The sequence below is a fragment of the Podarcis pityusensis genome (genome assembly GCF_964106645.2).
Source record: "Podarcis pityusensis genome assembly, chromosome: 16".
Taxonomy (NCBI): Eukaryota; Metazoa; Chordata; class Lepidosauria; order Squamata; family Lacertidae; genus Podarcis; species Podarcis pityusensis.
The window spans coordinates 976,473-1,003,299 of NC_138041.1; the positions used below are offsets into that span (position 1 = coordinate 976,473).

Here is a 26,827-nt window from a genome sequence, read left to right on the forward strand (position 1 = left end):
TCTGATTGGTCCTAGAACAATAGGATTCAGAATGCAGCAGTCTGATTGGTCCTAGAACAATGCAGCAGTATGATTGGTTGGCAGGAACCACCCAATCCTGCTCCAGATAGAAGTGAATCCACAACCTGATTGGCTTACAGTAGAATTCCAGAATTAGCCAATCATGTGCAGCCCATTGTGTAAATAATGTATATAAAGCAGATACTGTGAGGGGACATTTATTCATTCCTCCTCACCACTATGAGCTGAATAAAGAGCATGAAATCACTTTGCGACTCTGAGTATATTTCAAAGACCTTTGCTCAAACTTGAGGAGAGGGCATCGCCCAGTCAGGTTTCCCACCAGCCACTGGCCTAAAACCAGGGCCAACAGTGTTTGGGACAGCTGCTGGCTGGAGGTTGCTGAGTTGTGCGGAGCCTTGCAGAGCTTTCCCCGCCACACGGGGACCCACAAACAGTTTGCCGCAGGACCGGGCCTCCACCAGTGCCAGCTCAGGCTTGACCCCAAGGCAGGCCTCGCCAAGGAGACGAGCGCCATGACGAACCTCCTGCTGCGTCTCTTCTTCCTCCCAAGATGACAGGGGAGAGTCAGGCAGGAACTCCAGCCCAGGAAAAGCTCCTCCTCCCGACTTCCTTGCGGGAGAGTCCATGGCCGTCAGGAGGTGTTGTGCTTTGGGGGTGGCCAGCTGGCTTGGGAACAGCGCTCTCTCTTCTGAGGGCACGGCAGGTTGACCTCCCCGGTTGAAAAAGTGACTACTGGCAGCAGCAAAGCAAGGCGGATTGGAGAGCGGGTACTGCTGGGGTAGCCCTGGACAGAGCTGCCGGCCAGGGTGGGGGGCAAAGCCTGGGTGAGGGAGGGGTGTGGGGAACGCAGCCAGAGGGCGGCATTTCTCTTGGGCTCGGAAGCAGCAGCAGGAGTTGAAGATGCAAGAAGGTGAGATGGACCCAAAACCTGGAGAGGAAGAAAGGAAGGAAGGAAGAAGAAGAATTTGGCTTTGATATCCTGCTTTATCACTGTTGGGATACTGCCGGGAAGACGGGGGCATCAGGCAGGCCCCCATCCGGCTCCAGCCACCGGCCAGCAGCTGGTCTTTTTTGGAACAGCATCAAACAGCGACCCGAGCCTCAGATACGTTTAGAGACCCATGCACGCTCTGTCAGCAGAGTGTGTAAATCATCACACAGCAGATGAGTCGGACAGAGAAAAGTGCAAGCATATTTACAGCATTCATTCAGCATAGTTCAGGAACGAAGGAAAACATGTCTGCATCCCTTCGTCTCCGGCAAAACAGCAATATAGCAAAAGCAACATACAACGGAAGTTCCCAGCAGACTGTGCTGGATGTAAACAGGCATGTGATACACAACAGTCATGCCTGACCCTTTTAAGGTGGAAGAGAACTATATCCTAACAATCACTACCCTGAGGAGTCTCAAAGCGGCTCACAACCTCCTTTCCCTTCCTCCCCCACAACAAACACTCTGTGAGGTGAGTGGGGCTGAGAGACTTCCGAGAAGTGTGACTGGCCCAAGCTCACCCAGCAGCTGCATGTGGAGGAGCGGAGACGCGAGCCCGGTTCACCAGATTACGAGTGCACCGCTCTTAACCACTACACCACACTGGCTCCCATGGAAGGAAGGAAAGAAAAAGAAAACAAGAAAGGCACAGACCCCAGAACAGTTAAAAGCAAAAAATGGCAAGTTACTTGGATGGCTTTAAAAGAATTGTAGAATTGGAAGAGACCCAAAGTGTCAACTAAAGAGGATTAGATCAAGCACGAAGGGCCAGGCTGTCATCGGCTGCTAGCCACAATGGCTCTGTACCACCTCCACTGAATACGAGTTGCTGAATGCTCACATCCAGCTTGCAGGCTTCCAAAGACATCAGGCTGCCATGGTGAGGACAAGGTGTTGGACTACATGGGCCACTGGCCTGATCCAGGAGACTCGTCTTAAGTGAAAAGGCATCTCCAGGCTTTTTTAAAATGACTGTTTATTTGTAACATTATTCTAAGGGCTGCAAACTTTAACTGATCTATCAACTAAAGACTCATTCCCCCAGTTAATCTGGTGGGAGGTAGTGCTGTTTGATTAATACAAGCATGTGCTTTTCTGTATAGGGGTCGCAGCTCAGTGGCTGGGCACTGCTTTGCATGCATATTTAAATCAGCACTTTATTCAGAATCATGAGGACTAGAATCTTACTTCATTTTAAGGGGAACCACTGTATCTCAACAGCAGAGCTTTGATTTGCATGCAGAAGGTCCTAGGTTCCATCCCCAACATCTCCAGGTAAGGCTGAGAATGTCCCCTGCCTGAAACCTGCAGAATTACTTTGGCTTTATTGTTATTTTTTAAAATAATTGTGTTTTGCTGTAAATCTTGTACACAGCCTGCCCCCCCCCCCCACTCCTCGCCATGATTTTGAAAGAGTGAAAAACGATGCCAGCATCACTCAGTTTCCATGATGGAAAGGAGGTGGGACCAAAATGTGAGAAATTGTTGTTGTTGCTTGTTTGTTTGTTTTAAAGAGATGTTTTGACCACAGCAGGGATGCGGGTGGCACTGTGGGTTAAACCACAGAGCCTAGGACTTGCCGATCAGAAGGTCAGCGGTTCCAATCTCCGTGACGGGGTGAGCTCCTGTTGCTTGGTCCCTGCTCCTGCCCACCTAGCAGTTCGAAAGCACCTCAAAGTGCAAGTAGATAAATAGGTACCATTCCGGCGGGAAGGTAAACGGCGTTTCCGTGCGCTGCTCTGGTTCGCCAGAAGCGGCTTAGTCCTGCTGGCCACATGACCCAGAAGCTGTCTGCGGACAAACGCCGGCTCCCTCGGCCAGTAAAGCGAGATGAGCGCTGCAACCCCAGAGTCGGCCACGACTGGACTTAACTGTCAGGGGTCCCTTTACCTTTGACCACAGCAGGAAACGGAAGTTTGGAGGTGAAAGGGAAGGCGACTTAGCATGTCAGTGGCAAAGAGGGAAGTTAAAATTTCTTCCCAATGCTTCCATGCTGGACTTCCTATAATTTCAACTGGTAGGCTCTCCTGCCCATGGAAATGCGGCTGAAAGATCAAGCATAAACTGAGCCAGGAGAGGTTGGATCCAGAACCCACCGCTAGGGGGCGCAAGAAGACCACAAGTCCAGTCCAGGGCCACCGACTGGTCACTCACAGGTCTCATTTTTTTCATGGTCCTTTCCTCGCTGACCTACTGAAAGAGCCACATGAGGTCACCTTGGAACAACTGACCCGCCAGCTAACAATTTGCCAATCCAAGCCGGCTGTTCAGCCTCCAAAAATATAATTCACTCTGATTCACAGCAGCTGATCTGGCTGAAACGTTACGTTATCACAGCCATTTACAAATGCTTTCAGATTAAAAATTGGGTTTTTTTACACTACTCTTGTTGGGTTAAAAAAATAAAAATAAATATCCATGACCAATTCTGCAATCTTTTCAGAAGGTTGTTTTTAACTACCTGTAGGATTGCATTGTTTCAGTCATGATTTGTTTGCTGCCTTGGGCTCGTTTGGAGGAAGGGCGGGATAGAGATGAATTACTCAATTAATCTAATCTAATTAATGCCCCTGTCGTCCTAAATAAATGCTTTTTAAAAAACTGGACTTCCTTTTCCCTTTAAGAAAAACAAAACAATGCTTGATTGCTAAAAAACCCCCAACTAACCTCAAAGCAGTTTACAAAAACAATATAAAACAATAAAATTATCAATAAGAAAAACTATCAACGATTTAAGGTTTTCAAAAAGTTAAAGGAACAATAAACTCAAAACAGATTATTTTGTTATTTAAAGTGGCGACTTTAGACTTTAGGATGTGCTGGAAAACAAAACAAAGGAAGTCCTTGCCTGGTACTAAAAACAATGACAAGGCTGGCACCAGACAGGCCTCACTAGGGAGAGCATTCTGTAAATGGCGTGTGTATGTGAGTGGGCCACTACAGAGAAGGCCCTGTTCTCTCATCACCACCTTCTGGACTTCCTCAATCTCAGGGTCCAGGTGTCAAAGGGGACCCTGCCTTTGTAACACATTGCACACTTACAAGGGCTGGCAGCCACCGCTCCCATCTTCTCCCTGGGGTCCTCTAGGTCAAGTGTCAGGTCATGGGCGCACCTGTGGAAGGCCAGGTGGTCAGGGCAGGTCCTTCGGCCAAACATCATATTCTGTAAGAGCTGGAAAGGAAAGAGGGAAGGGTTGCAGGACAGTGTTTAAAGGGATCGCCAAGTATTTTTAATTTTAAAATGGATACGGACCACCTCTTATTCAAAAAATGCATTTCAGGGTGGTGTAGAAAGAAATTAAAAATTAAAAAAACAACAACAACACATCACAACTCTGTCCAAGAATACAACATTGGAGGGATTTAAAAATAAATAAATAAATAATCTTTAAATTGAGCCGGTGTGGTGGTTAGAGTGTCAGCAAGGTTCAAATCCCTTCTTGGCGTTGTAGCCCGCTAGTTGACATGGGCCAGTCACTGCCTCTCAGCCTAACCTGCCTCGCAAGGTTGTCGTGGGGATTAAATGGGGGGGGGGAGGAACCACATACACCACCTTGAGCTCCTCATGTAGGGAAGGTGGGATCTAAATGCAATAAATAAAGAAATAATATGAATTAAAATACCATCATCATCATCTGAAATTGATGGGGCAAATAGAAAGGTTTGCGCCTCTCGCGGAAAAGGACGCAGTAGGTGTTGCCTAGGTGCAGCCCTAGGTGTAGCCCTGGTAGTGTAAGTGGAGGGGGCAGTAGGCAGCCGGGGCGCCACCACAGAGAAGGCCCTGCTCTCTTCTCATGTACCTACATGACAAACGTCTGCCAAAGGGCCTCCTGAGGGTGCTGAGGGGTCCTACCGTGCAGTTTGTGTAGAGGAATAGTGCGGCTTTCAAGGCCCCTCCAGGCATCCTTACTTTGCACCTAGAATGGAGGGGCCCTCGGGATTTAAGGTCCATAAACAGCAACACCCTAGAGGTCCCGGGCCCTAAGGAAGTCAGATGAGCCTCAACCAGAGCCAGGGCCTTTTCAGCACTGGCCCCAACTTGATGGAACGCTCTGTCTCATGAGACCAGGGCCCTGCGGGATCTGATTTCTTTCCGCAGGGCCTGTAAGACAGAGTTGTTCCGCCTGGCCTTTGGCTTGGAATCAACTTGATCCCCTTCCCCTCTTTCCTTTCTTTTTCTGTGATGGAACTCCTATTTGGGGACTTCCCCGGCTTTTTTCTGGCCCACGTAGGACCAGTCTGGATAGTTGGCCTTGGTGAAAACTTGACGTTTTCATCCCCAAAAAGTTTTTGATTTGAGTTTCTACTGAAATGAGGCTGCATTTTAATGTTGTATTTTAATCTTCTTTTTAAGTTGTAATTTAATCAATTGTTTTTATACCTGGTGTTAGCCGCCCTGAGCCCTGTCTTGGCTGGGGAGGCCGGGGTATAAATAAAATTTATTATTATTATTATTATTATTATTATTATTTGTAGGGATGATCGCTGGGTCCGGGGTGCACTCCCCACCCGCAGGCAACCTCAGCCTGCCTGCACGTGTGACCTTGGGGTGTGGGGCACACTCCCCCTCACAGATAAGGCCACAGCTGTCTGACCATCATGCCCTCTGTCTAACCTTTTGCGGTCTCAGTAGTCAGCGGTGTCCTGTCTGTAACCTTTGTCCCTGAGACCTTTTGTCTCCTTCGTCATACACTATGCAAGGGGAAAATGACGCGGTGGGAACAGGTGCCAAAATAGCTTTGTACCACCTCACGATCTCGGGACTGGAAGATGTGTAAAGGTCACCGCCCAAAATGTATCTGCCTGGGTTTGCATATTTGTGTCAATAAAAGGAGCCTCCACAGAGCTGGCCGGCAGCTTGCTTGCAGCTCACCTGTGCACAGCTCACCTGCTTTGTCAACTCCTGCCTCATGTCCCTCACTTCAATTATTATTAGTAGTATTAGTATTAGTATTATTTAACATGGAATGCATTTCCGTGGAGGATAAGGCTCTCAGTGTATTCCACACAGCTGCCAGAGCCCACCTCTGTCTGCACACTGAGACTCCCGCCACCACGAGGCCGGTACATCCTGGCCGCCCCCATCCACATCGGCCGAGAAGGAGGCTGGACGCCCCACAGTGGGTAGTTGATGAAGATCAGCTTGCTGAAGTTGAACCTGTAGGTGAACCTCTTGCCTTTCGTCTTGTGGAGGATGTGCTTGTTGTAATAATACCTGCGAAGAAGGAGGAGAAAGGAGAACCGACGTAAGAAAGTAAGACGAGCCCGGCTGCTGGATCAGAACCTTCTTCTCACAGTGGCCAACCAGAAGCCGCAATGGGAGACCTCAGAAGAGGGTTAGATAATCGCCCAGGAACAAAGCAGACAAAGAAAAAGGCGGGCAAATTGTCCTGGAAACTCACATGCTTCAAGAAAGCCCACCCAACGCTTCCTGACCAGCCAGTATAGGTGAGTGAGTAACCTGAGGTGAGCCAATGGCCACTGCCTCCTGAGATTTGTTGTCATCAATGGGCAACAGCCACCATGCACTTTGCTGGAAATCAAGCATCATCATCATCATCATCAATAATCACTTGTTTGCCATCCAAATCAACTTACAACTAAAATATGAGGAATGGTTGTGGCAGCTGGGTCTGTTTAGCCTGGAGAAGAGAAGACTGACAGGTGACATGATAGCCATCTTAAAACACGTGACAGGGGGAAGATGGATCAAGCTTGTTCCTGCTGCTCCAGAGGGGAGGAGCCCAAGAAAGGAGATTCAAATAGCAAGAAACATCAGGAAGAACTTTCTGGTGGTGAGAGCCGTCCCACAATGGAACGGGCTCCCTCGGAAGCTGTTGGCAAGTTTTTAAGCAGAGGCTGAGTGGCCTCAGCCTTCTTTGGCTGCGATTCCTGCATTGCAGGGGGCTGGACTAGATGGCCTTTGAGGCCCCCACACACCACCGTTCCATTATTCTATAGCCATCCAATCAAATCCAAGATGGCAACAGCCAAGAGGCTCACAGAAGAAACAGCTCCTCCTGCTCTAACCCACCCTAAGAACATGGTTGTAGGACGCGGTGTAAATAAAGTGCCCTAATGAGAACAGGGGATGCAGGTGGCACTGTAGGTTAAACCACAGAGCCTAGGACTTACTGATCAGAAGGTTGGCGGTTCGAATCCCTGTGACGGGGTGAGCTCCCGTTGCTCAGTCCCTGCTCCTGCCAACCTAGCAGTTCGAAAGCATGTCCAAGTGCAAGTAGATAAATAGGTACCACTCCGGCGGGAAGGTAAACGGCGTTTCCGTGCGCTGCTCAGGTTCACCAGAAGTGGCTTAGTCCTGCTGGCCACATGACCCGGAAGCTGTACGCCAGCTCCCTCGGCCAATAAATCGAGATGAGCGCCACAACCCCAGAGTTGGCCATGACCGGACCTAATGGTCAGGGGTCCCTTTACCTTTACATGAGAACAGGATGCATTGCAAAGACCTGTGTTGGCTGCTCCCCTCACCTGAGGGCCCGGCTGAGCTTGTCGTAGTTCATCTGGGGCTTGCACTTCCTCCGGCCCCACAGCCGCGCCACCTCGTCGGGGTCCTTGATGACAAACTCCCCGTACTCCCCCTGCTGCCAGGCAATGACGTGCCGGAACTCCTCCTTCTGCAGAAGCTCCAGGATGAAGTGCCAGAGCTGGATCTGGCGGGAGCCCGGGCTGGATTCAGCCTTGTAGGCCCAGTCGGGGAAAGCCAGACCTGGACACAAAGCAGAGGGAAAAACAACGAGGAAAGCTCTTGGACAGACTTGGGGATGTCAGCCTCTCCCCCTCTTGCTCCACCCCAGAGCTGAGACACCCCCCTCCGGGATGCCGCACTGCGTGAGCCCCTTCCTCATCCCACCCAACCCTCACCTGAGATCCAGTAGGAGCTGGGGAGAGAAGGGACCCCCTCAGGGATGCAGCTACAGTGCATCTTACCGACCTGTCAAGGGGCAAAAAAATCATTAGGACAAGGATAAGCACCAAAACGCATTCCATTTATTAGTTTGGTAGCAAATGTCTTCCTCACAAAATGAACTAGGACGATCAAAGGGATAGAGTGGTTCCTCTATGAAGGAAGGCTGCTGCACAACATTAGGAAGAACGTTATGCTGGTAATTGTTGCTCAACAGTGGAATGGATTCCCTCAGAAGGTGGTGGATTCCCCTCCATTGAATGTTTTTAAACAGAGGTTGGATATCCATCTATCTGCCAGGGATTATTGAGCTGTGATTCCTACAGTGCAGCGGGTTGGACTAAATGGCCCTTCTGCTCCCTAAAAAAAGCTAAAAGGTAAAGGACCCCTGACAGTTAAGTCCAGTCATGGCCAACTCTGGGGTTGCGGCGCTCATCTCACTTTACAGGCCGAGGGAGCCGGCGTTTGTCCACAGACAGCTTTTCCGGGTCATGTTGCCAGTGTGACTAAGCCGCTTCTGGCAAAACCAAAGCAGCGCATGGAAACCTTCCCGCCGGAGCGGTACCTATTTATCTACTTGCACTTGCACGTGCTTTCGAACTGCTAGGTGGGCAGGAGCAGGGGCCAAGCAACTGGAGCTCACCCCCTCACGGGCATTTGAACCGCCAACCTTCTGATCAGCAAGTCCTAGGCTCTGTGGTTTAACCCACAGCGCCACTCGCGTCCCTTTGTAATTGCCTTAGAGCTAAAAGGACAAATGGAAGTGGACAAATGATGTCACAGCGGAATTCCACCCACCCCGCTGTGTGTGTGAGAGAGTTTTTCACCAGTGTAAGGAAAGAGCTACCAAGTTTCAGCTCAAACTGCAGTAAAACTTCAGAGTTCAGTAGTTTATGGGAAACCGTTTCGCCTGAACCGTTGGTGAAACCGAACAAGATTTCACCAACGGAGGGAGATGGCTCTTATTTGGCAAAAGCCAGCGTGAGACATGAAGTTTGTTGTTGGGATTTTAAGGAGCCTCATGCTGGATTGCAGAGGGGTCTCAGCCACCAAATCACTGCCTAGACTCAAGTTCGGAGGACCGTGAAAACGCCAGAGATCAAGGATGTGTGGTGGAGGTACAGGTGTTGTTGGACTCCAGGACGGTGCAAGCCTTAGTCCCACAACATCCAGAGGGCAACATATCCATGACAATCAGCAAGAAGGGTGAAAAGACAAGTACTGTGTAAGTTTTCAAGGCTTTTCTTTGTGTACTTCCTCCCAGAAGCCCCTCTAGGGCAGGAAGATTAAAAAAGCGCTGCGTGTTCAAGCGACACATCACCCTGGATTGGGGCCCGCAGTGTAACTTGCAAGGAATTCTGTTCCTCGTGACCCTGGCCTTACAATATCCCCACAACAGCCAAGCCACAAAGTCCAACAGCAACGGGCCATGATCCTCTGGGACGTGACGAGGAACCCTCCAGCGCACACCTCTTGGGAAGCATGGCAGCTTTGCCCCTGCCTAAAAATATTCCTGCTGTTAATGTACAAGAAAGATGGAGGGGAAGTTTGGCTTGGCTGCTGTTTACATGTGATCGTGTTGATTATTTATCTGGGTGTGAATCTTGTGAATCTTTGTGAGTCACTTACATCTTCCTAAAGCAAGACATGAAAGAAGCACAAACAAATCAACCACAGCCATCCTTAAAAAATTCACACTTCTCTGAATTTTGCAGCGCTGTTCTCCAACCCCCAAAAATCTGCACAAATATACGTATGTACAATGGAGAAGAAAGCATGAACAAAAATGTGTGTGTGCATGCAAAATCAGCATACCAAAATTGGGGGAATCACTTGCTAAAAGGTATATCTTTTTTAAAAAATGTGCACTAAAGCAACAAGGGAATTCTTATTGAGATACCTTTTTAAAAAAAAAACAACGCAGTTGTGATTAAATGCGGCAAACTGAATTTAAGATTATAAAGATGATAGTACAGTGGTGCGTCGGGTTACATATGCTTCAGGTTACAGACTCCGCTAACCCAGAAATAGTGCTTCAGGTTAAGAACTTTGCTTCAGGATGTGAACAGAAATTGTGCTCCGGCGGTGCGGCGGCAGCAGGAGGCCCTGTTAGCTAAAGTGGTGCTTCAGGTTAAGAACAGTTTCAGGTTAAGAACGGACCTCCGGAATGAATTAAGTACGTAACCCGAGGTACCACTATGTACAAAATGGGAAGATTTGCCCATCCCTCAGACTGACCCTGCAATGTAGGACAACAGTGGTGTCCTGGGGGTGGCATCCTTGCAAAAAGAAGGAGGAATCTCCAGATCTGGTTCAGGCGAGGCGCCAACGTTAGGAGGGACCGAGAGACCTCTGTGATCTTAGGAAGACATACCAGCCTGCCTTGCTGCTCCCCGTTGCCAAGGGGGTTCCTGAGCCCTGTCTGCCCAGTGGACTTTTCACAGACGGAGCAAGCTTGCTTTTCCCTGCTCCACAGGCTGGAACCCAAACCGATGGACTCAAGTCAGAAGAAAGGAGATTCAGACGAACCACCAGGAAGAACCTTCCCAGGGTTATGCGCCATTCAGCAGTGGAACGCTCTCCCTCGGGAAGTCGTGGGCTCTCCTTCCACGGAGCTTGGTGGCCGCCTGTCTTGGATGCTTTAGCTGAGATCGCTGCATTGCACGGGGTTGGAATAGATGACCACCAGAGGTCCCTTGCAACTCTATGATTCTGTGAGACAGAAGTGCCCTATGGGGGATACAGGTGTGGGAAGGGGCCGCATCCTGCACACTTGGTCCCCTTCTCACTTACCGTTTGCTTCCTCCGCCTCTGTGGTGTCCTGAGAGCTCTGGCCGGCCAGAAACCTCTGCATGTGAGGGTTTGGGGACAACCCACCTCCGTATATAAAGGAAAGGGAAAGGGGTAATTTTTAAATCTTCTTACCCCTCTCCCTGCGAGGAGGAGGAGGAGGAGGAAGGGCCGTATTCAGTTGGAGCTCAAGGACAGAGATTTGCCTTCCTTCTGGGGGAATCACTTTTGGGAGTGCAGGCTTTGAGTGGGGGGGGGGAGCAATCAATTAACTTGGCTTTTAAAGACCTAACAAACGTGGCCAAGGGCCAAGGTCACAGTTAGGCCCTAAATGGATTTTCTTGTCTTATTTAAAAAAACAGAACAACCCTGGGATTCATCTGCAGTTGACAGGGAGGGGTGAGGAATTAAATTCTGGCTTGCTCAAGGCAGAATCTGCTATTTTGCATCCTCTCTAGCAAAGAAAGCGGTTTGTGGAAGGGGGGGGCAGACTGAGCCATGGTGTCAGTGCCGCAGGTGTCAACAGCAGCAGCACAGCAGCAACAACACCCTAAACCAAGATTTGCTTTCAAGAACTGAAGGCCATCCTTAGGAAACGGTCCCCGCACTTTTAATTCTTCGCCGCCAGCAAACAGGACATTTCTGCACTTCCCACACACAGCGCAGAAGGAGCAGGCAGGGCTGGCAACGGTGGTGTAAGCTCTCGAACCACAGTTAACATTTTATTTATATACAGTGGTGCTTTGGGTTAAGAACTTAATCTGTTCCGGAGGTCCGTTCTTAACCTGAAACTGTTCTTAACCTGAAGCACCACTTTAGCTAATGGGGCCTCCCGCTGCTGCTGCGCCGCCGGAGCACGATTTTCTGTTCTCATCCTGAAGCAAAGTTCTTAACATGAGGTACTATTTCTGGGTTAGCGCACTCTGTAACCTGAAGTGTCTGTAACCTGAAGCGTATGTAACCCGAGGTACCACTGTATTTATTTATTTATTTAATGATTTGTTTATTATTCCGCCATTCACCCAAAAATCACAGTGTGTGTGTGTGTGTGGGTGGGTGGGTGTGTGTGGGTGTTTCACAACAACAAAAATACAAAATGAGAACACAAAATGCATAACAATGAGAACAATAATAAAAACAAACCAAGAACCCACCTCCCATGTCTGACACACGTGCGTGTGTGTGAGAGAGAGAGAGAGAGAGAGAGAGAAAGAGGGATATCCATCTCTGCCATGTGCTACGGTCCTTGCAGAACTGCGTTTTTCAAAACGCGGAAACGGGCAACGGTCAGAATATTTATATGCTTCTTTTGGAAGTCCTAAGTGGGAACGCTGCCTGAATGCTCTGCCTACATGGGTCAGAGGCAGTAAATGCTTCAGAATAGTACCGGTTGCTGGAAGCCACAGGAGGGGAAAGGGCTACTCCTGCACTCAGCTTTCCTGTTGCAATAATAAAATTTAAGGTCTTATATATATAATAAATGTTCATAAATGTACAAACCAAGCATGTACATAGATCAGCACGGGAAGACCATCCTGAAACCATTTTGACTCCCCAACGGACCAAATGTTTCTCTGCAAGGAGGGAGGAGGTGGAAAAAACCTTCCTTGTTACAGGAATTTAGAAATCACCATTTCAAAGGAACGGGCAGACTACCAGAAAAGGCAATCAGATAAGGCATTATCAGATAACCTGACAGACAGGAAAAAGAACAACATTCAAATTTCTGTTGTAGATCGCCTTTTCTGTGATGTAGGTGTGATGTTTGTGGCCGGGGGTGTGTGTCTTGGGATACACCCCTTCTGTGATACAGGTATGATGTATCTGGGGGTGGTCTTGGACTCCAGGGCGGGCAATTTAAAATGTCTATACAAGGGCGGGCACACCTTGGTTCGGGGTCCTCCTCCTTTCCTGCGTGTGAGGGAAGCACCCTGTTGCAACAGATCAATAAAGATCAGGCTTACGAGCCGCTTTGCTTCTCAATATTCTCTGGTTGGCCTCTGTTATTTTCTCCTATCAATACGGAACCCACGTAAGGACGCTATACGGGCTCTTGTGTCCCCCATAAGGGAAAAAGGGCATAGATTTTGTTTACAACACTGTTTGTGTGTTTCCCAAAAGTTGGCCACCATGAGAACACGATGCTGGACTAGATCAGCTCAAGCTCTTCTTATGTTCTTATTTCAGTATTTCCAGGGGTCCCCCTTATTTTTGGACTCGCCCACCCACCCTGAAGCCTTCCCACCCCCACGGGGAATTCTGATCTGGCTGATGAGAGGGTGGAGCGCCTTTTGCAAGAGTAAACTGCGCTCTCACTGCCCACTTTATCTCTGCCAAATCCAATCTCTCCCCCCCCCCCAAGCCCTTTACAATCTTCTTAGCTTTTCCACAGGCGCCACCCCCCCCCCGACAAACTGGGCTTGGCCATTTCAACTGCACACCGCCACCCCCCCCCAAAAAACCCTTAGCATCCACTGGGCAAGGAGGTCAAGGGCCTGTTTGTTTAAAACCCCTAATGCTATTAGCACAAGCGGATTACAAGACATCGGAACAGTCCGCAGGCCCCCTCCCACTCCTGGCGAGGAGGAGATGGGGGGGCAGGAAGAGAGACAAGGCCCTCATCCTGCAGGGGGTGAACTTGGAAAGCGGACATTGGAACATGTTAGGGACTCCTCCAGAGGCACGGCAAAGCCCCTAGCTGGCAATCTGAACACACAAAGAAGTGTGTGTGTGTGTGTGTGTGTGTGAGAGAGAGAGAGAGAGAGAGACAGCTGTAGTGGTTAGAGCAGGGGAAGTCCAGCTTGGACTACTACCATGCGCTCTATGTGGGGCTACTTTTGAAGGTGACCCGGAAACTACAATTAATCTAGAACGCGGCAGCCAGACTGGTGACTGGGAGCGGCCGCCGAGACCACATAACACTGGTCTTGAAAGACCTACATTGGCTCCCAGTACGTTTTGGAGCACAATTCAAAGTGTTGGTGCTGACCTTGAAAGCCCTAAACGGCCTCGGTCCAGTATACCTGAAGGAGCATCTCCACCCCCATCAAGTTCAATTCAAATTTATGTTTGTTTGCTTGGTTTTGGGTTTGTGTTTTTTTTGTCCCCATAAAAAATACTGTAAGACTTTTAGTGTGCGTTCTCCTAGTAGGCATATTATGTATGCGGTGTAAACCCTCCAGCATTTCTCCAGTGAAAATAGGGAGGTCCCATTCCATAATGATAATTTTACTATTTATACCCGCCACATCTTACTGGGTTATCCCAGCTGCTTTGGGCGCCTCCAACATATAAAATAAAGCATCAAACATTACAAGAACTTCCCTATACAGGATTACCTTCAGACGGCTCAAGGGTCAGATAACTCCACACCATCTAAAATTTCTCCAATGAAAATAGAGACATCCTAAGGAAAAGTGGGGACGCGGGTGGCGCTGTGGGTTAAACCACTGAGCCTAGGACTTGCCGATCAGAAGGTCGGCGGTTCGAATCCCCACAACGGGGTGAGCTCCCATTGCTCGGTCCCTGCTCCTGCCAACCTAGCAGTTCGAAAGCACATCAAAGTGCAAGTAGATAAATAGGTACTGCTCCGGCGGGAAGGTAAACGGCGTTTCCGTGCGCTGCTCTGGTTTGCCAGAAGCGGCTTAGTCATGCTGGCCCCATGACCTGGAAGCTGTATGCCGGCTCCCTTGGCCAATAAAGCGAGATGAGAGCCACAACCCCAGAGTCAGCCACGACTGGACCTAATGGTCAGGGATCCCTTTACCCTTTACCTTTACCTTTAAGGAAAAGTGGGTAACAACCTGGCACATCTGGGATGGGGAATGATCCTGCAAGGAAGCCACACAACAGCCCCAGGACTATCTCCCATCGCATGGGAAACAGAACGTGCAGATTTTGCTGCTCTGGAGTCCAAACCAAGCTCACAAGATCACGTTTGTTGCCAGGCAGAGATTAATAGCGTTGGGGTGGAGAAAAAGAGAGTCCCCTTGGCGCGATTTTCTGTATTTTTCTGTCTCTCCCCGCAACCCTGCAAACTCCTCTTATTCTCTCCAAAGAACCCTTCATTTCCCTTATTTGAGTGTCTGGGGAATGTGGTATTTAAAAGGCTCCTGGCAATAGGAAACCCTAAACGACTGGTTGTGTGTGAGAGAGAGGCGGGGGGGGGGGGAAGAGAAGGTTACACTGGAAGGTCAAAATGCACAGGGATCAAAATGGCCCATTGAGGGGCAAGATATCACTGTCCGCCATCCTGATAGCACGCAGTGCAGACACTACCAGGAGTGTGCAGGTCGGATAACCAATGGGAAACCTCAAAGGTGCTATCAATAAGTGCCTTTTCATTTTTTATTTTTTAGGGATGAGGGGTATAAGCCGCACTCGGAGCCTTCCACAAGTCCAACAAAGGGGGAGAGTTCAGCCACTCAAGAAGCCCAGCTTTTGAGTTTTGTTTTAAGGACAAGTTGCTAGCCCTCAAGCTCACAGGGACAAGCTTGAAATGATGTGGGCTGAAGGACCCCAAGCAGAGGCGTAGGATGGTCAGGTGGTACCAGGTGTGGAAAATTTCTTGTCACCCCCCCCATTGATTTTTTTTTCTTTGCCTGCAGAAAACAGTTTTACATTATTTCATATTTTCTTACAAAGGAATGTGGATTATGGGCCTCTGATAACAAGGAGGCGACTGTGGACAGATACCTAAATCTACAGGATGGATTGTGTTTTGGCTCCACTGAATTGAAATTTCAGCCTTGACGACATATGAAAACGGCCAAGTGAACAGTTATTTTTGTGGAGGAGGGTCAAGAGATTAACTGATATGCATGTAATTTCAGCTATAGCTATATAATCTCTGGTGTAGTAAGATAAGACCTTTGGACCAGGCATTAAAAAAAAGTTTTTTATAAACCGTCCTAGTAGGGCAGTAATTGTTCCTTTTTGACACCCCCCCTCCATGATGGAACCCGCGGCGACCCGCCCCCATCCCCCCTTCCTACGCCCCTGACCCCAAATCAAACTTGGGCCCAGTAAGATTTTCAGGGGGGGGCAGTTTAATTGCCCAGCAATGCTCCTGCGGCCCCAACCTGCCTCACAGAATAATCACACATCATGTAATGTTGTTTTCATTTGCATAATGAACTCAGATGTTCTTGGTCTTCCTCAGCACAGAATTTTGCGCTGCCTACTGGGGGGGGGGCAATGTCTTTATGTTGTTGCTTGTTCAGTGCAAAGCAGAAACCAGCCCAAGAATTCTTCCTGCCCCTGAGTTCTGCAACCCAGAATGGCTGCGGCTGTTTCAGGAGCAAGACCAGACTGTTCCTCATGGCAGAAACCAGGCACAAAGCAAGAGGCAACCAGAATCGGGTCCTCTTCGCACCGGTTCTTTGCAAAGGGGTGAAGACGGGTCATTTCAGACCTTGGACTTAATCATAGTCTTACGTGGAAGTTGAGATGGAGGAGAAATTTGGTTCAGTTCCCATTTACAGGCAAAGCAACACCAGTTCACACTTCCGAAAGATTCATTCTCCAGCAAAGTAATGTGCACAGAAAATGCATATATTGGTTTTGGGGGGAAATAAATAAATGTATCTCTCTTAGTGAAAAGTGTTTGCAATATTCATGTACAGTGGTACCTCGCGTTAAGTACTTAATTCGTTCCGGAGGTCCGTTCTTAACCTGAAACTGTTCTTAACCTGAAGCACCACTTTAGCTAATGGGGCCTCCTGCTGCTGCTGCGCCACCAGAGCACAATTTCTGTTCTCATCCTGAAGCAAAGTTCTTAACCTGAAGCACTACTGCTGGGTTAGCGGAATCTGTAACCTGAAGCGTATGTAACCCGAGGTACCACTGTATATATTAGGAGAACTTCAGCAGTGATTTTACATGAGTACTTAAAACACACACATTCCCAAACAGATGTGGAAATGTGGAGAGCAAAGACTGGAAACAGAGAGAAACCAGGAACCACCACCAATTTTCAAGTGGCCCATGGGGGAAAACATTAGGGGACCACTGCCCAGGTTGCACCCAACAAGCTTCTACTCAGAGTAGACCCATTTAAATCAACGACCGTAAAGTTAGCCATGTCTGTTAACTTTAGCGAGTTTACAAAGACCAGCAACTGGATGTACAATCTGCCCCGCTACGTGTGCCTGGCTCAGCCCAGCCCCAAATTGTTTCTGGGAAGGAAGAAGATCTCAAATTAATGTCTCTGTCAGAGGCATTGAAGGCTGCTACTGGTTTTGAAAAAGACCACCGTGGAAAAACGAGGCTTGAAGGCTCCACTGCCTTCCTTCTGCTGGTATCTGAACAGACAGGGCTGCCTCCCTGAGTGAGTCCACCCAGAGGAGTGGCCGCGTCTGTTTTTGCTCTCTGCCACACTTTTCGAAAGGCAAGCACACAGCCACTTTTTGATCACGAGAAAAGATGCCCCTTTCCACACCACTGGTGTTTGCTCAGATCCCCATCTGCCCTAATATCCTGGCAACGTCCAGGATGATGATAGAGGGATCTATCCTGGAAAAAGTACCAGTAAATAGCACAGCTGCTGCTGCTGCGGCAGCAAAATCAGGACCTGCATTCTGGAGGCACATAAAAGACGTCTTTGGGATGCCCAGATGAAGAACAAGGCAAAGGGGCCGTAGCTCAGAGGCTGAACACCTGCTTGGCATGCAGAATGTCGCAGGCTCAACTCTCGCCGGCAGCATCTTCAGGCAGGGCTGGGAAAAGACTCCCGGCCAAAATCCTGGGGAGCTGTAGGGGGCTAGTGGTGTGGCTATTAAGGCCAGCCCTTTATTCAGAGCCACGAGGACTGGAACCTTAAAGGGGCAGAGCCGTGGCTCAGCAGCAGGACAGCTGCTTTGCATGCAGAAGGCTCCAGATTCAATTCCCAAAGGCAGGGCTGGGAGAGACCCCTGCCAGAAAACCCCGGGCAGCCACTGCTGCCAGTCAGTGCAAACTATACGGAGTTAGATGGACCAGTAGCTCAATAAGGCAGCTTCCTATGTTATCTGAATCCTTTTGGCTTGGAGCTGACTTTCACAGGGCACGAAAGGACATGGGCACAAAGTGGGCTGAAAGAGGTGTGAAGACCCTCGTAGGCACACGCCGAAGGGAGGAAGTCCCTGTGGGGCTTGGTTCTAAGCCAACAGGCCATGGGTAGACCTGCCAAGCTCAGCCGCTGTTTGGTCTCTTACCTTTCTCCGCCACCTGCACCGTCCCCCGTCCTCCTCTCTTCCCCTCTTCCTCTCCATCTGTCAGGCGGGGACTGTGCTTTCCATCACACGCCGCTGTGTTGGGGTTACTTAAAATGAAAACCCAGTACTCTGAGTTCCCAGGAGAGCCGATGTGGTTATAAAGACAATCACGTTAACTCTTGCCGGTGCCTGACCCTTCTCAGAGGGGGAAAGAGAGCGAGACGGAGAAAACAGCCCTATAACGGACAAGTTGAAGGTCCGTGCTTATATCTTCGCTCACCCCTCAGGCATCAGCACCCCCAAGTCAGAAACAGGAGCCTTGGGGCCTTCTGTCTCTTCAGAAACAGGGGTGCAGGGAGCCCTACTTGTGGTTGGGGGGCGTTTCAAGAGTGCCACATTCAGAGGGTAGGTGATGTATAGGAGGGGGCTGTCAGTGGCAGCAGGAGGTGGGCAGCCAAGAATCACAGGCTTGTAGGGTTGGAAGAGAGCATGAGATTCATCTAGTCCAGCCCCCCCAATGCAGAAGTATTTTGCGCATGGCGGGTCTCGAACCCACAACCCAGGGATTGAGTCTCAGTCCCTACCAGCTGAGCTAGAAACCAAGTGCTGCTCTTGTGCTCAAATCCGGCTTGCTTATTTCCCCACAAGCAAATGTTCAGCCACTTTGAGGACAGGATGCGGGACCAGATGGGGCAACAATTTGATCCACTAGGCTCTCTTTGTAGAGAGTTTTTAAGCGTTGTGTAGAAGAGGGAAAAGCCATGACAAACCGAGACAGCATCTTAAAAAGCAGAGACATCACCTTGCCAACAAAGGTCCGTGTAGTTAAAGCCATGGTTTTCCCAGCAGTGATGTATGGAAGTGGGAGCTGGACCATCAAGAAGGCTGATTGCCGAAGAATGGATGCTTTTGAATTCTGGTGCTGGAGGAGACTCTTGAGAGTCCCATGGACTGCAAGAAGATCAAACCTCTCCATTCTGAAGGAAATCAGCCCTGAGTGCTCACTGGAAGGACAGATCCTGAAGCTGAGGCTCCAAGACTTTGGCCACCTCAGGAGAAGAGAAGACTCCCTGGAAAAGACCCTGATGTTGGGAAAGATGGAGGGCACAAGGAGAAGGGGACGACGGAAGACGAGATGGTGGGACAGTGTTCTCGAAACTATGAACATGAGGGAGGCAGTGGAAGACAGGCGGGCCTGGCGTGCTCTGGTCCAGGGGGTCACGAAGAGGCGGACACGACTAAACAACAACAACAATAAGAAGAGGGAATTTCCACCAGTGCAAATTCTCTCTCCAGCGTCCAGTAATGTGCAGGACACAGTCCTTAACTGGAATAGAGGCACCTGCCGCTCCCCCTCCAGTCACCAGGGATGGACTTGTATACTTCTAGGAATGCTGGGAGTCCTGCTTACATTATACATCCCATAATGAGCATCTGGTCGGCCACGAAGAGAGCATGGGGCTGGACTGGCTGGGCCCCCTTTGGCCTGTTCCAGCTGCTGTGGGTATCAGCTTAAGTATTAATATAAGAGTCCCTTTCCTGGTCAGCAGCTCTGAGGGGCTATGTTGGCATTTTTATTATCTATTTCATAAAATTTATACACCTCTGGATTATAAAGAAGTATCGTGATCAGAGTTTTAGGAAAAGTGCTCCCAAGACTTGGGAACTTTATATATAGCAATGGAGGAGGATTTAAGAAGAGAAAGCAAATTCCAGGTTTCCAAAAGGAGTTGGTTGAGAAGGGTCTCAGACAGATAAACATTGCCTGCAGTCCTGTGTAGGATAACCCAACTTTTGTAGGTGCAAAAGCCAAGTTACAGGGAGCCAGGCAGAGGGCCTTCTCGGTGGTGGCGCCCACCCTGTGGAACGCCCTCCCACCAGATGTCAAAGAGAACAACAACTAGCAGACTTTTAGAAGACATCTGAAAGCAGCCCTGTTTAGGGAAGCTTTTAATGTTTAATAGACTACAGTGGTACCTTGGGTTAAGTACTTAATTCCTTCCGGAGGTCCGTACTTAACCTGAAACTGTTCTTAACCTGAAGCACCACTTTAGCTAATGGGGCCTCCTGCTGCCGCTGCGCCGCTGGAGCACAATTTCTGTTCTCATCCTGAAGCAAAGTTCTTAACCCGAGGTACTATTTCTGGGTTAGCGGAGTCTGTAACCTGAAGCTTATGTAACCTGAGGTACCACTGTATTGTAATATAATTTTAATATTCTGGTGGAAGCCGCCCAGAGTGGCTGGGGAAACCCAGCCAATGGGCAGGGCATAAATAAATTATTATTATTATTATTATTATTAACTTGCAGACGTAATCTCAGAGCCTCTGTCTGTACTTTTGGAGCATCTTTGAGACTGTCCTCCATTGCAGATGTTTAAACAGAAGTAGAATGGCCACCTGTCACGGATCCCTGAACTGTGATTCCTGAATTTCAGAGAATTGGACTATAATTGGACCCTTGTGGTCCTTTCCAACTCTACAGTTCTATGATCTGGGAAGATGGTGGACTCACCATCACTGGATGTCCTTAAACAGAGTTTGAGTGGCCACCTGTCAGGGATGTTTTAGCTGTGATTCCAGCATTGCAGGGGGCTGGACCAGATGGCCTTTGGGTGTACCTCCCCATTCTACAATTCTGAGAGAGAGAGAGAGAGAGAGAGAGAGAGAGAGAGAGAGAGAGAGCCCCGTTCCTCAGCCACTTGGCTCTGGAGAAGTTCCCATCCCCAGGGACTTTGCCACCTGTCTCAGCTCTTGGGATCGATATGTCATTTCTTGTTCCTTAATTTCCCCGCCGGTTGCCGAGCGAGATCCTGAATTAAAACAATAAGATAAGGGTTAGGGAGGGAAAGAGAGCAAACAAATGCGGATGGGAGGGTGGGGTGTTTTGCAACGGGAAAAGTTGCGTTGATGGACAACTATTAAGAAAACGGCCTGCTCTGTTTGACAGCTTTGAATACCCTCCTTGCAAAGGAGGCAGATGTGGTAGAGGAGGAGGAGGAGGATAAAGAGAGCTGGCTCACCTCCAGTTGCTAGGCAGGGCTGAGACTCACACATCTGCAATCCTGGACAGCTGCTGCCAATCAGTGTAGGCACTGCTGAGCTAAAGAGACCCAGTGGTCGGACTCAGTATCAGTATAAGGTAGCTTGCTTCTTAATCCTCCACTGGGGTCCTGGGGTTGAGAAAGGGTGAGTCTGGAATAACCTTGTGAAGTGAAAGGGTAAGAAAAAGGGATTTATATCTAGATGCTAGGATAGTGATGATCAGGAAAACAGGAAAACGGGAAAACACAATGGGAGATAAAGGAGGTGCTGTGGGATTGGTGGAAGTCAATGTTTGTTTGTTTGTTTTTAAAATAATTTTTACTGATTTTAACATACAAATTATAAAATGTATCACAAAACTTATCACTTATACAATCTTTTTAGACTTCCATCAGCACCTCTGATGATCCACCGTTTTAACCACTTCTTATGCATTTCTTAACTTTATATTGCCTTTACATCTCTTAACAAATCATCCTCCCCCTTCTCCATTTTTGCAATACTTCCAATAATACTCCTCACAAAACTTCTTGCAAACCTACAAATGTTTGTTTTTCTTTTTAGTGTTTATATTATTAACTTGTAAGATATGGATTTGTTTTCTTTGTGTGCTGGTTTTTGTGTTTTGTGTATTGTTATTTTTCGTGGTGTTGTTGTTGTGTGGAAAATACTGATAAAATTTATTATTAATTTTTTTAAAAAAGAGAGAGAGAGAAAGGGTGAGGTCTTTTGAGGGAGGAGGTGTAAGAGGTGCTTTGAGTAGCTCAGGGTCGGATCAAAGCTCACACCCTCTGTGGCCAGCAGGATTTAACTGGCTTTTTCCTCCCCTGAATTTTCACAGAATCCTAGAATTGTAGACTTGGAGGGGACCCTGAGGGTCATCTAGTCCAGCCCCCCTGCATTGAAGGAATCCCAACTCAAGAATCCCTGGCAGGTGGTCACCCAACCTCTGCTTAACCCATCCCCGCTTGTAATTTCTTGCCCTTCGACTTGGGTCCCAGGCTCTGGAGCAGCAGAGAACAAGTTTGCTCCACATTCCATGTGTGTGTGCTTAAAAACTCCACTTGCAGTGAGGGCCAACTGTGTTATGTGGCTTCTGTTTCAGTGTATCTGAAGAAGTGTGCATGCACACGAAAGCTCATACTGATAACAAACTTAGTTGGTCTCTAAGGTGCTACTCGCCTGCTTCTTGGGAGAAAAGCAATGACAAACCTAGACAGCATCTTAAAAAGCAGACATCACCTTAGTAACAAAGGTCCGTATAGTAAAAGCTCTGGTTTTCCCAGTCGTGATGTATGGAAGTGAGAGCTGGACCATCAAGAAGGCTGATCGCCGAAGAATGGATGCTTTTGAATTCTGGTGCTGGAGGAGACTCTTGAGAGTCCCATGGACTGCAAGAAGATCCAACCTCTCCATTCTGAAGGAAATCAGCCCTGAGTGCTCACTGGAAGGACAGATCCTGAAGCTGAGACTCCAAGACTTTGGTCACCTCAGGAGAAGAGAAGACTCCCTGGAAAAGACCCTGATGTTGGGAAAGATGGAGGGCACAAGGAGAAGGGGACGACAGAGGACGAGATGGTGGGACAGTGTTCTAGAAGTGACCAGCATGAGGGAGGCAGTGGAAGACAGGAGGGCCTGGCCTGCTCTGGTCCAGGGGGTCACGAAGAGGCGGACACGACTAAACGACTCAACAACAACAGCAAAGGTGCTACTGGAAGGAATTTTTTTTTAATTTTGTTGTGTTATGTGACAGTTTGCTAAGCGGTGGAGCAAAGTCCGGTGGTATTAATTATCATCACCATCGTGCAGAGAGAATCCCAGTGCCAAATGCACCCCCACCCTGGTGCGAAGGTGTGGGTTGGGGGGGCTGCCTGGCAGGTGGGGTGAACATCGCCAGCACCCCCTCGGCCTCCACAGATGTGCAGCCAGTGGTGTGGGGCAGGGAGCTGGGGGGGGGGGGCACACGCATAGAAATGTGAGTGAAATGGGTTTATTACTGGGAGTCTGTCTGGCAGGATTGGTATCGACCGGCTCCTGTCACCTTCCATTGCCACTAATGGGACCTGAAGGGGGGTTCTGTAACCAGAGCGAGGGCTCCTCCTTGCCCCCGCACTTCAGCTCTTCCTTCCAACCCTCCTTGGGGGGTTTCTTTTCCTTGCATTCCCCCCCCCCCACATTCTCAGGGACTGGTGTTTTGTTTTTGTGGGGGGAGCAGAGAGGCCCTTTTCACCCAGCTGCTCCCTGAGAGCTCTGCCCTAAACCAGGTTTGCAGCCTTTGTCAAACGGGGCCTGAAATTGGAGAGGCTGAACGGATGTTATGTGGGTCGGGCCCACTTTCGTTGCTCTGGTGCAGGGGTCAGCAACCTTTTTCAGCTGTGGGTCGGTCCACTGTCCCTCAGACCATGTGGGAGGCCGGACTATATTTTGAAGAAAAGAAAATAACGAATTCCTATGCCCCACAAATAACCCAGAGATGCATTTTAAATAAAAGGACACATTCTACTCATGTAAAAACATGCTGATTCCCAGACCGTCTGCGGGCCAGATTTAGAAGGCGATTGGGCCAGATCCAGCCCCTGGGCCTTAGGTTGCCTACCCCTGCTCTGGTGTAAAAACAGAATGCGGGGGGAGGTCTGCTGGGGAAGATCTCAGAAGGCGGCTGTTAATTTTTGCAGTGTATGCTCTTTGGGGCAGGGAGCTATACCCCTACAAAAACACCACATGCCTTGCCAGTACTGTAGATCAGTAAGCGACCTTGGTGGGTGTGCAGGAGAGAGACTTGCTCCCAAAATGCAAACTCCACCCCCCCCCCACATGAAATAATTCTTTAGTTTTGAGCAACAGTGGACTCATATATATGGCTTTAGGGCTAATAGCTTCCATGCATCTTGCGGGGTCTTCTCTGCTTGGGAGCCCACACCCTGCTCAAACTTCTTTTGGAACTCCATGTCAAAAGTGTTTCTTTCTTTGTTATGTTTGTTAATTACATTTAGATTCCACCTTTTTTATTATTATTATTCCAAGGAGCTCAAGGTGGCGCACATGGTTAGGCTGAGAAAGGCAGTGAGTGCCCCAAAGGCTGTCCAGTGACCTTCATGGCTGAGCGGTAGGATTTGAATCCTGGTCTCCCAGGTCTTAAAGGTAAAGGGACCCCTGACCATTAGGTCCAGTCGTGGCCGACTCTGGGGTTGCGGCGCTCATCTTGCTTTATTGGCTGAGGGAGCCGGCGTACAGCTTCCGGGTCATATGGCCAGCAGGACTAAGCCGCTTCTGGTGAACCAGAGCAGCGCACGGAAACGCCGTTTACCTTCCCACCGGTGCGGTACCTATTTATCTACTTGCACTTTGACGTGCTTTCGAACTGCTAGGTTGGCAGGAGCAGGGACCGAGCAACGGGAGCTCACCCCGTCGTGGGGATTCGAACCACTGACCTTCTGATCAGCAAGTCCTAGGCGCTGTGGTTTAACCTACAGCGCCACCCGCATCCCAACTCCCAGGTCTTAGTCTGACACTATAACCACTACACCACACTGGTGTGTGCCGTTCTTGCAGATGGTGGAGGGAGGGTTGGCTAATAATAATAATAATAATAATAATAATTTATTTATATCCCACCCTCCCCACCCAAAGCCGGGCTCAGAGCAGCTAACAACAGTAAAAGTAACACAGCATTCTAAAATCAATTCATTCTAAAATCAATTCAGATCATGAAATCCCCTGCCCTGCAGCTTCACAAGACAGGTCGCACATTTCTATTACCGTATTTTTTGCTCTATAAGACTCACTTTTTCCCTCCTAAAAAGTAAGGGGAAATGTGTGTGCGTCATATGGAGCGAATGCAGGCTGCACAGCTATCCCAGCGAAAGCAGCGATCCCTCTTGCTGGCTTCTGAGATTCAGAATATTTTTTTTCTTGTTTTCCTCCTCCAAAAACTAGGTGCGTCTTATGGTCTGGTGCGTCTTATAGAGCGAATAATACGGTAATTTGTTGTTGTTGTTGTTGTTGTTGTTGTTGCTGCTGCTGCTGTTGTCATTATTATTTTATTAAATGTGCCAGCTGCCTGTTGCCCCAAAAGGTATCCAAGTGACTCGCAACATGCTTAAAAGGATTTTAAAAACGCTTTATCAAATGAACACCTTCACACAAAAGCGCATGCAGTTGGTAAAGAATAACAAAGCAACCCCTCTTTCCAAAACAAATCACACGGAAGAAAGTGCTGGAAGCACATGGACAGGAGAAGACCCTCTTCCTTCACATTCTGGGCTCCCAGGACATCCGCTTGGAAGGAGAGAGGAATGTGGGGAAGCGCATCTCCCCACTCACCACAAGAATCCTGGAAGGTATAATTTGTTAGGAGCCAATTGCGGTGTCTTGGTTAGAGGGTCTGACCAAGACCTGGGAGACATGGGTTCAAATCCCGCTTTCAGCCACATGAAGCTTGCTGGGTGGCCTTGGGCCAGGGACTGCATCTCTTGGCCTATCCTACCTCACAGGGTTGTTGGGTGGATTAAATGGGGAGAAGGAGACCTGCGTGACCCACCTTGAACTCTTTGGAAAGAAAGGTGGGATAATAGGCTTGATAGGTGAAGAAATAGGAAAAGTAGACCAGAGATTATTCATGTATGCCACGACGGCTGCTAGAATTTTGGTAGCCCAAAAATGGAAGACACAAGAGTGGCAGACAAAAATGGTAGAATATGCGGAATTAGCAAAACTGACTTACAGGATTCGTAACCAAGAGGAAACAAAGTTCAGAAGAGAGTGGAGAAAATTTGTGGAATATATAAGTAATAATTGCAGAAGTTTAAAGACTGTAGCAGGATTAAAATAAATCTTATGATGTGGATAGGATGTTATTAAGAAAAAGCGGAAAGAAAAGTGGAAAATGAAAACCTGTTGAAGGGAGGGAGGGAAGTCCGCGCTCGGCAGAGCGATGAAAAAATAAGATTATGGAACCTTACTCTATTTGTTTTGTTTGTTGGACTTATGTTAAAGAAAAGGTGGAAAGGAAAGAAAGGTGGGATAGGTAAATGTAAAGGAACCCCTGCCCGTACGGGCCAGTCGTGTCCGACTCTAGGGCTGTGTGCCCATCTCACTTAAGAGGCCGGGGGCCAGCGCTGTCCGGAGACACTTCCGGGTCAATGGCCAGCGTGACGAAGCTGCTCTGGCGAGCCAGCACCAGCGCAGCACACGGAAACGCCGTTTACCTTCCCGCTATAAAGCGGTCCCTATTTATCTACTTGCACTTAGGGGTGCTTTCGAACTGCTAGGTGGGCAGGAGCTGGGACCGAAAGACGGGAGCTCACCCCGCCGCGGGGATTCGAACCGCCGACCTTGCGATTGGCAAGTCCTAGGCACTGAGGTTTTACCCACAGCGCCACCCGCGTCCCTAGAAAGGTGGGATATGAATGCAATAAACAAATGAAGGGTGCTGGGAGTTGTAGCCCTGTGAGGGAGCAAACTATAGTTCCCATTATTATTTGCCGGGAGGGGGGTGCTCTTTAAATGCCAGGTGCCTAAGCAGCCCTGGTATCCCAAGTTGCAAGTCTTCCCCCTTCTTAAATAACTCGATCTTCCGGTCGTTCTTCCGACTGAGCAGGAACAACTGGCTTGCTATGTTTCTTTTTTTTTTTGCAGAAGAGAACTGTGTATATTATGAACCTGAAGCGCTTTTTGAAAAACCAATTAGGCATTAGGGGAACCTCAAAGGAGGTGCTTTTAATTACCCCGTGTGAGACTCGAGTTATATAAAAGGCTTTTATTTCCAACGGGGAGTTTGTGGTTCCTCCTCCCTGCCCTTTTTAATCTGCAGAGTAAGAGACGGCTTCAGATCTTGCGCCAACCTGCTCAGGACATCTT

General features: G+C 48.8%; 1 protein-coding gene and 1 long non-coding RNA gene across 2 annotated transcripts in view; one reads left to right on the forward strand and one right to left on the reverse strand.

The window, feature by feature from the left end:
* Positions 1 to 26,827, forward strand: part of LOC308465851 — a 204,064-nt gene that overhangs the window by 156,587 nt on the left and 20,650 nt on the right. The gene's annotated exons all lie outside the window — the stretch shown is intronic.
* Positions 298 to 10,796, reverse strand: LOC308465588 (uncharacterized protein; the record flags this gene model as incomplete). Its single annotated transcript, XM_080985579.1, has 5 exons — positions 298 to 952; positions 4,060 to 4,189; positions 6,043 to 6,232; positions 7,507 to 7,792; positions 10,736 to 10,796. 5 exons carry the CDS (start codon positions 10,794 to 10,796, stop codon positions 303 to 305), a joined length of 1,317 nt encoding a protein of 438 aa, XP_080841705.1. The 3' UTR covers positions 298 to 302.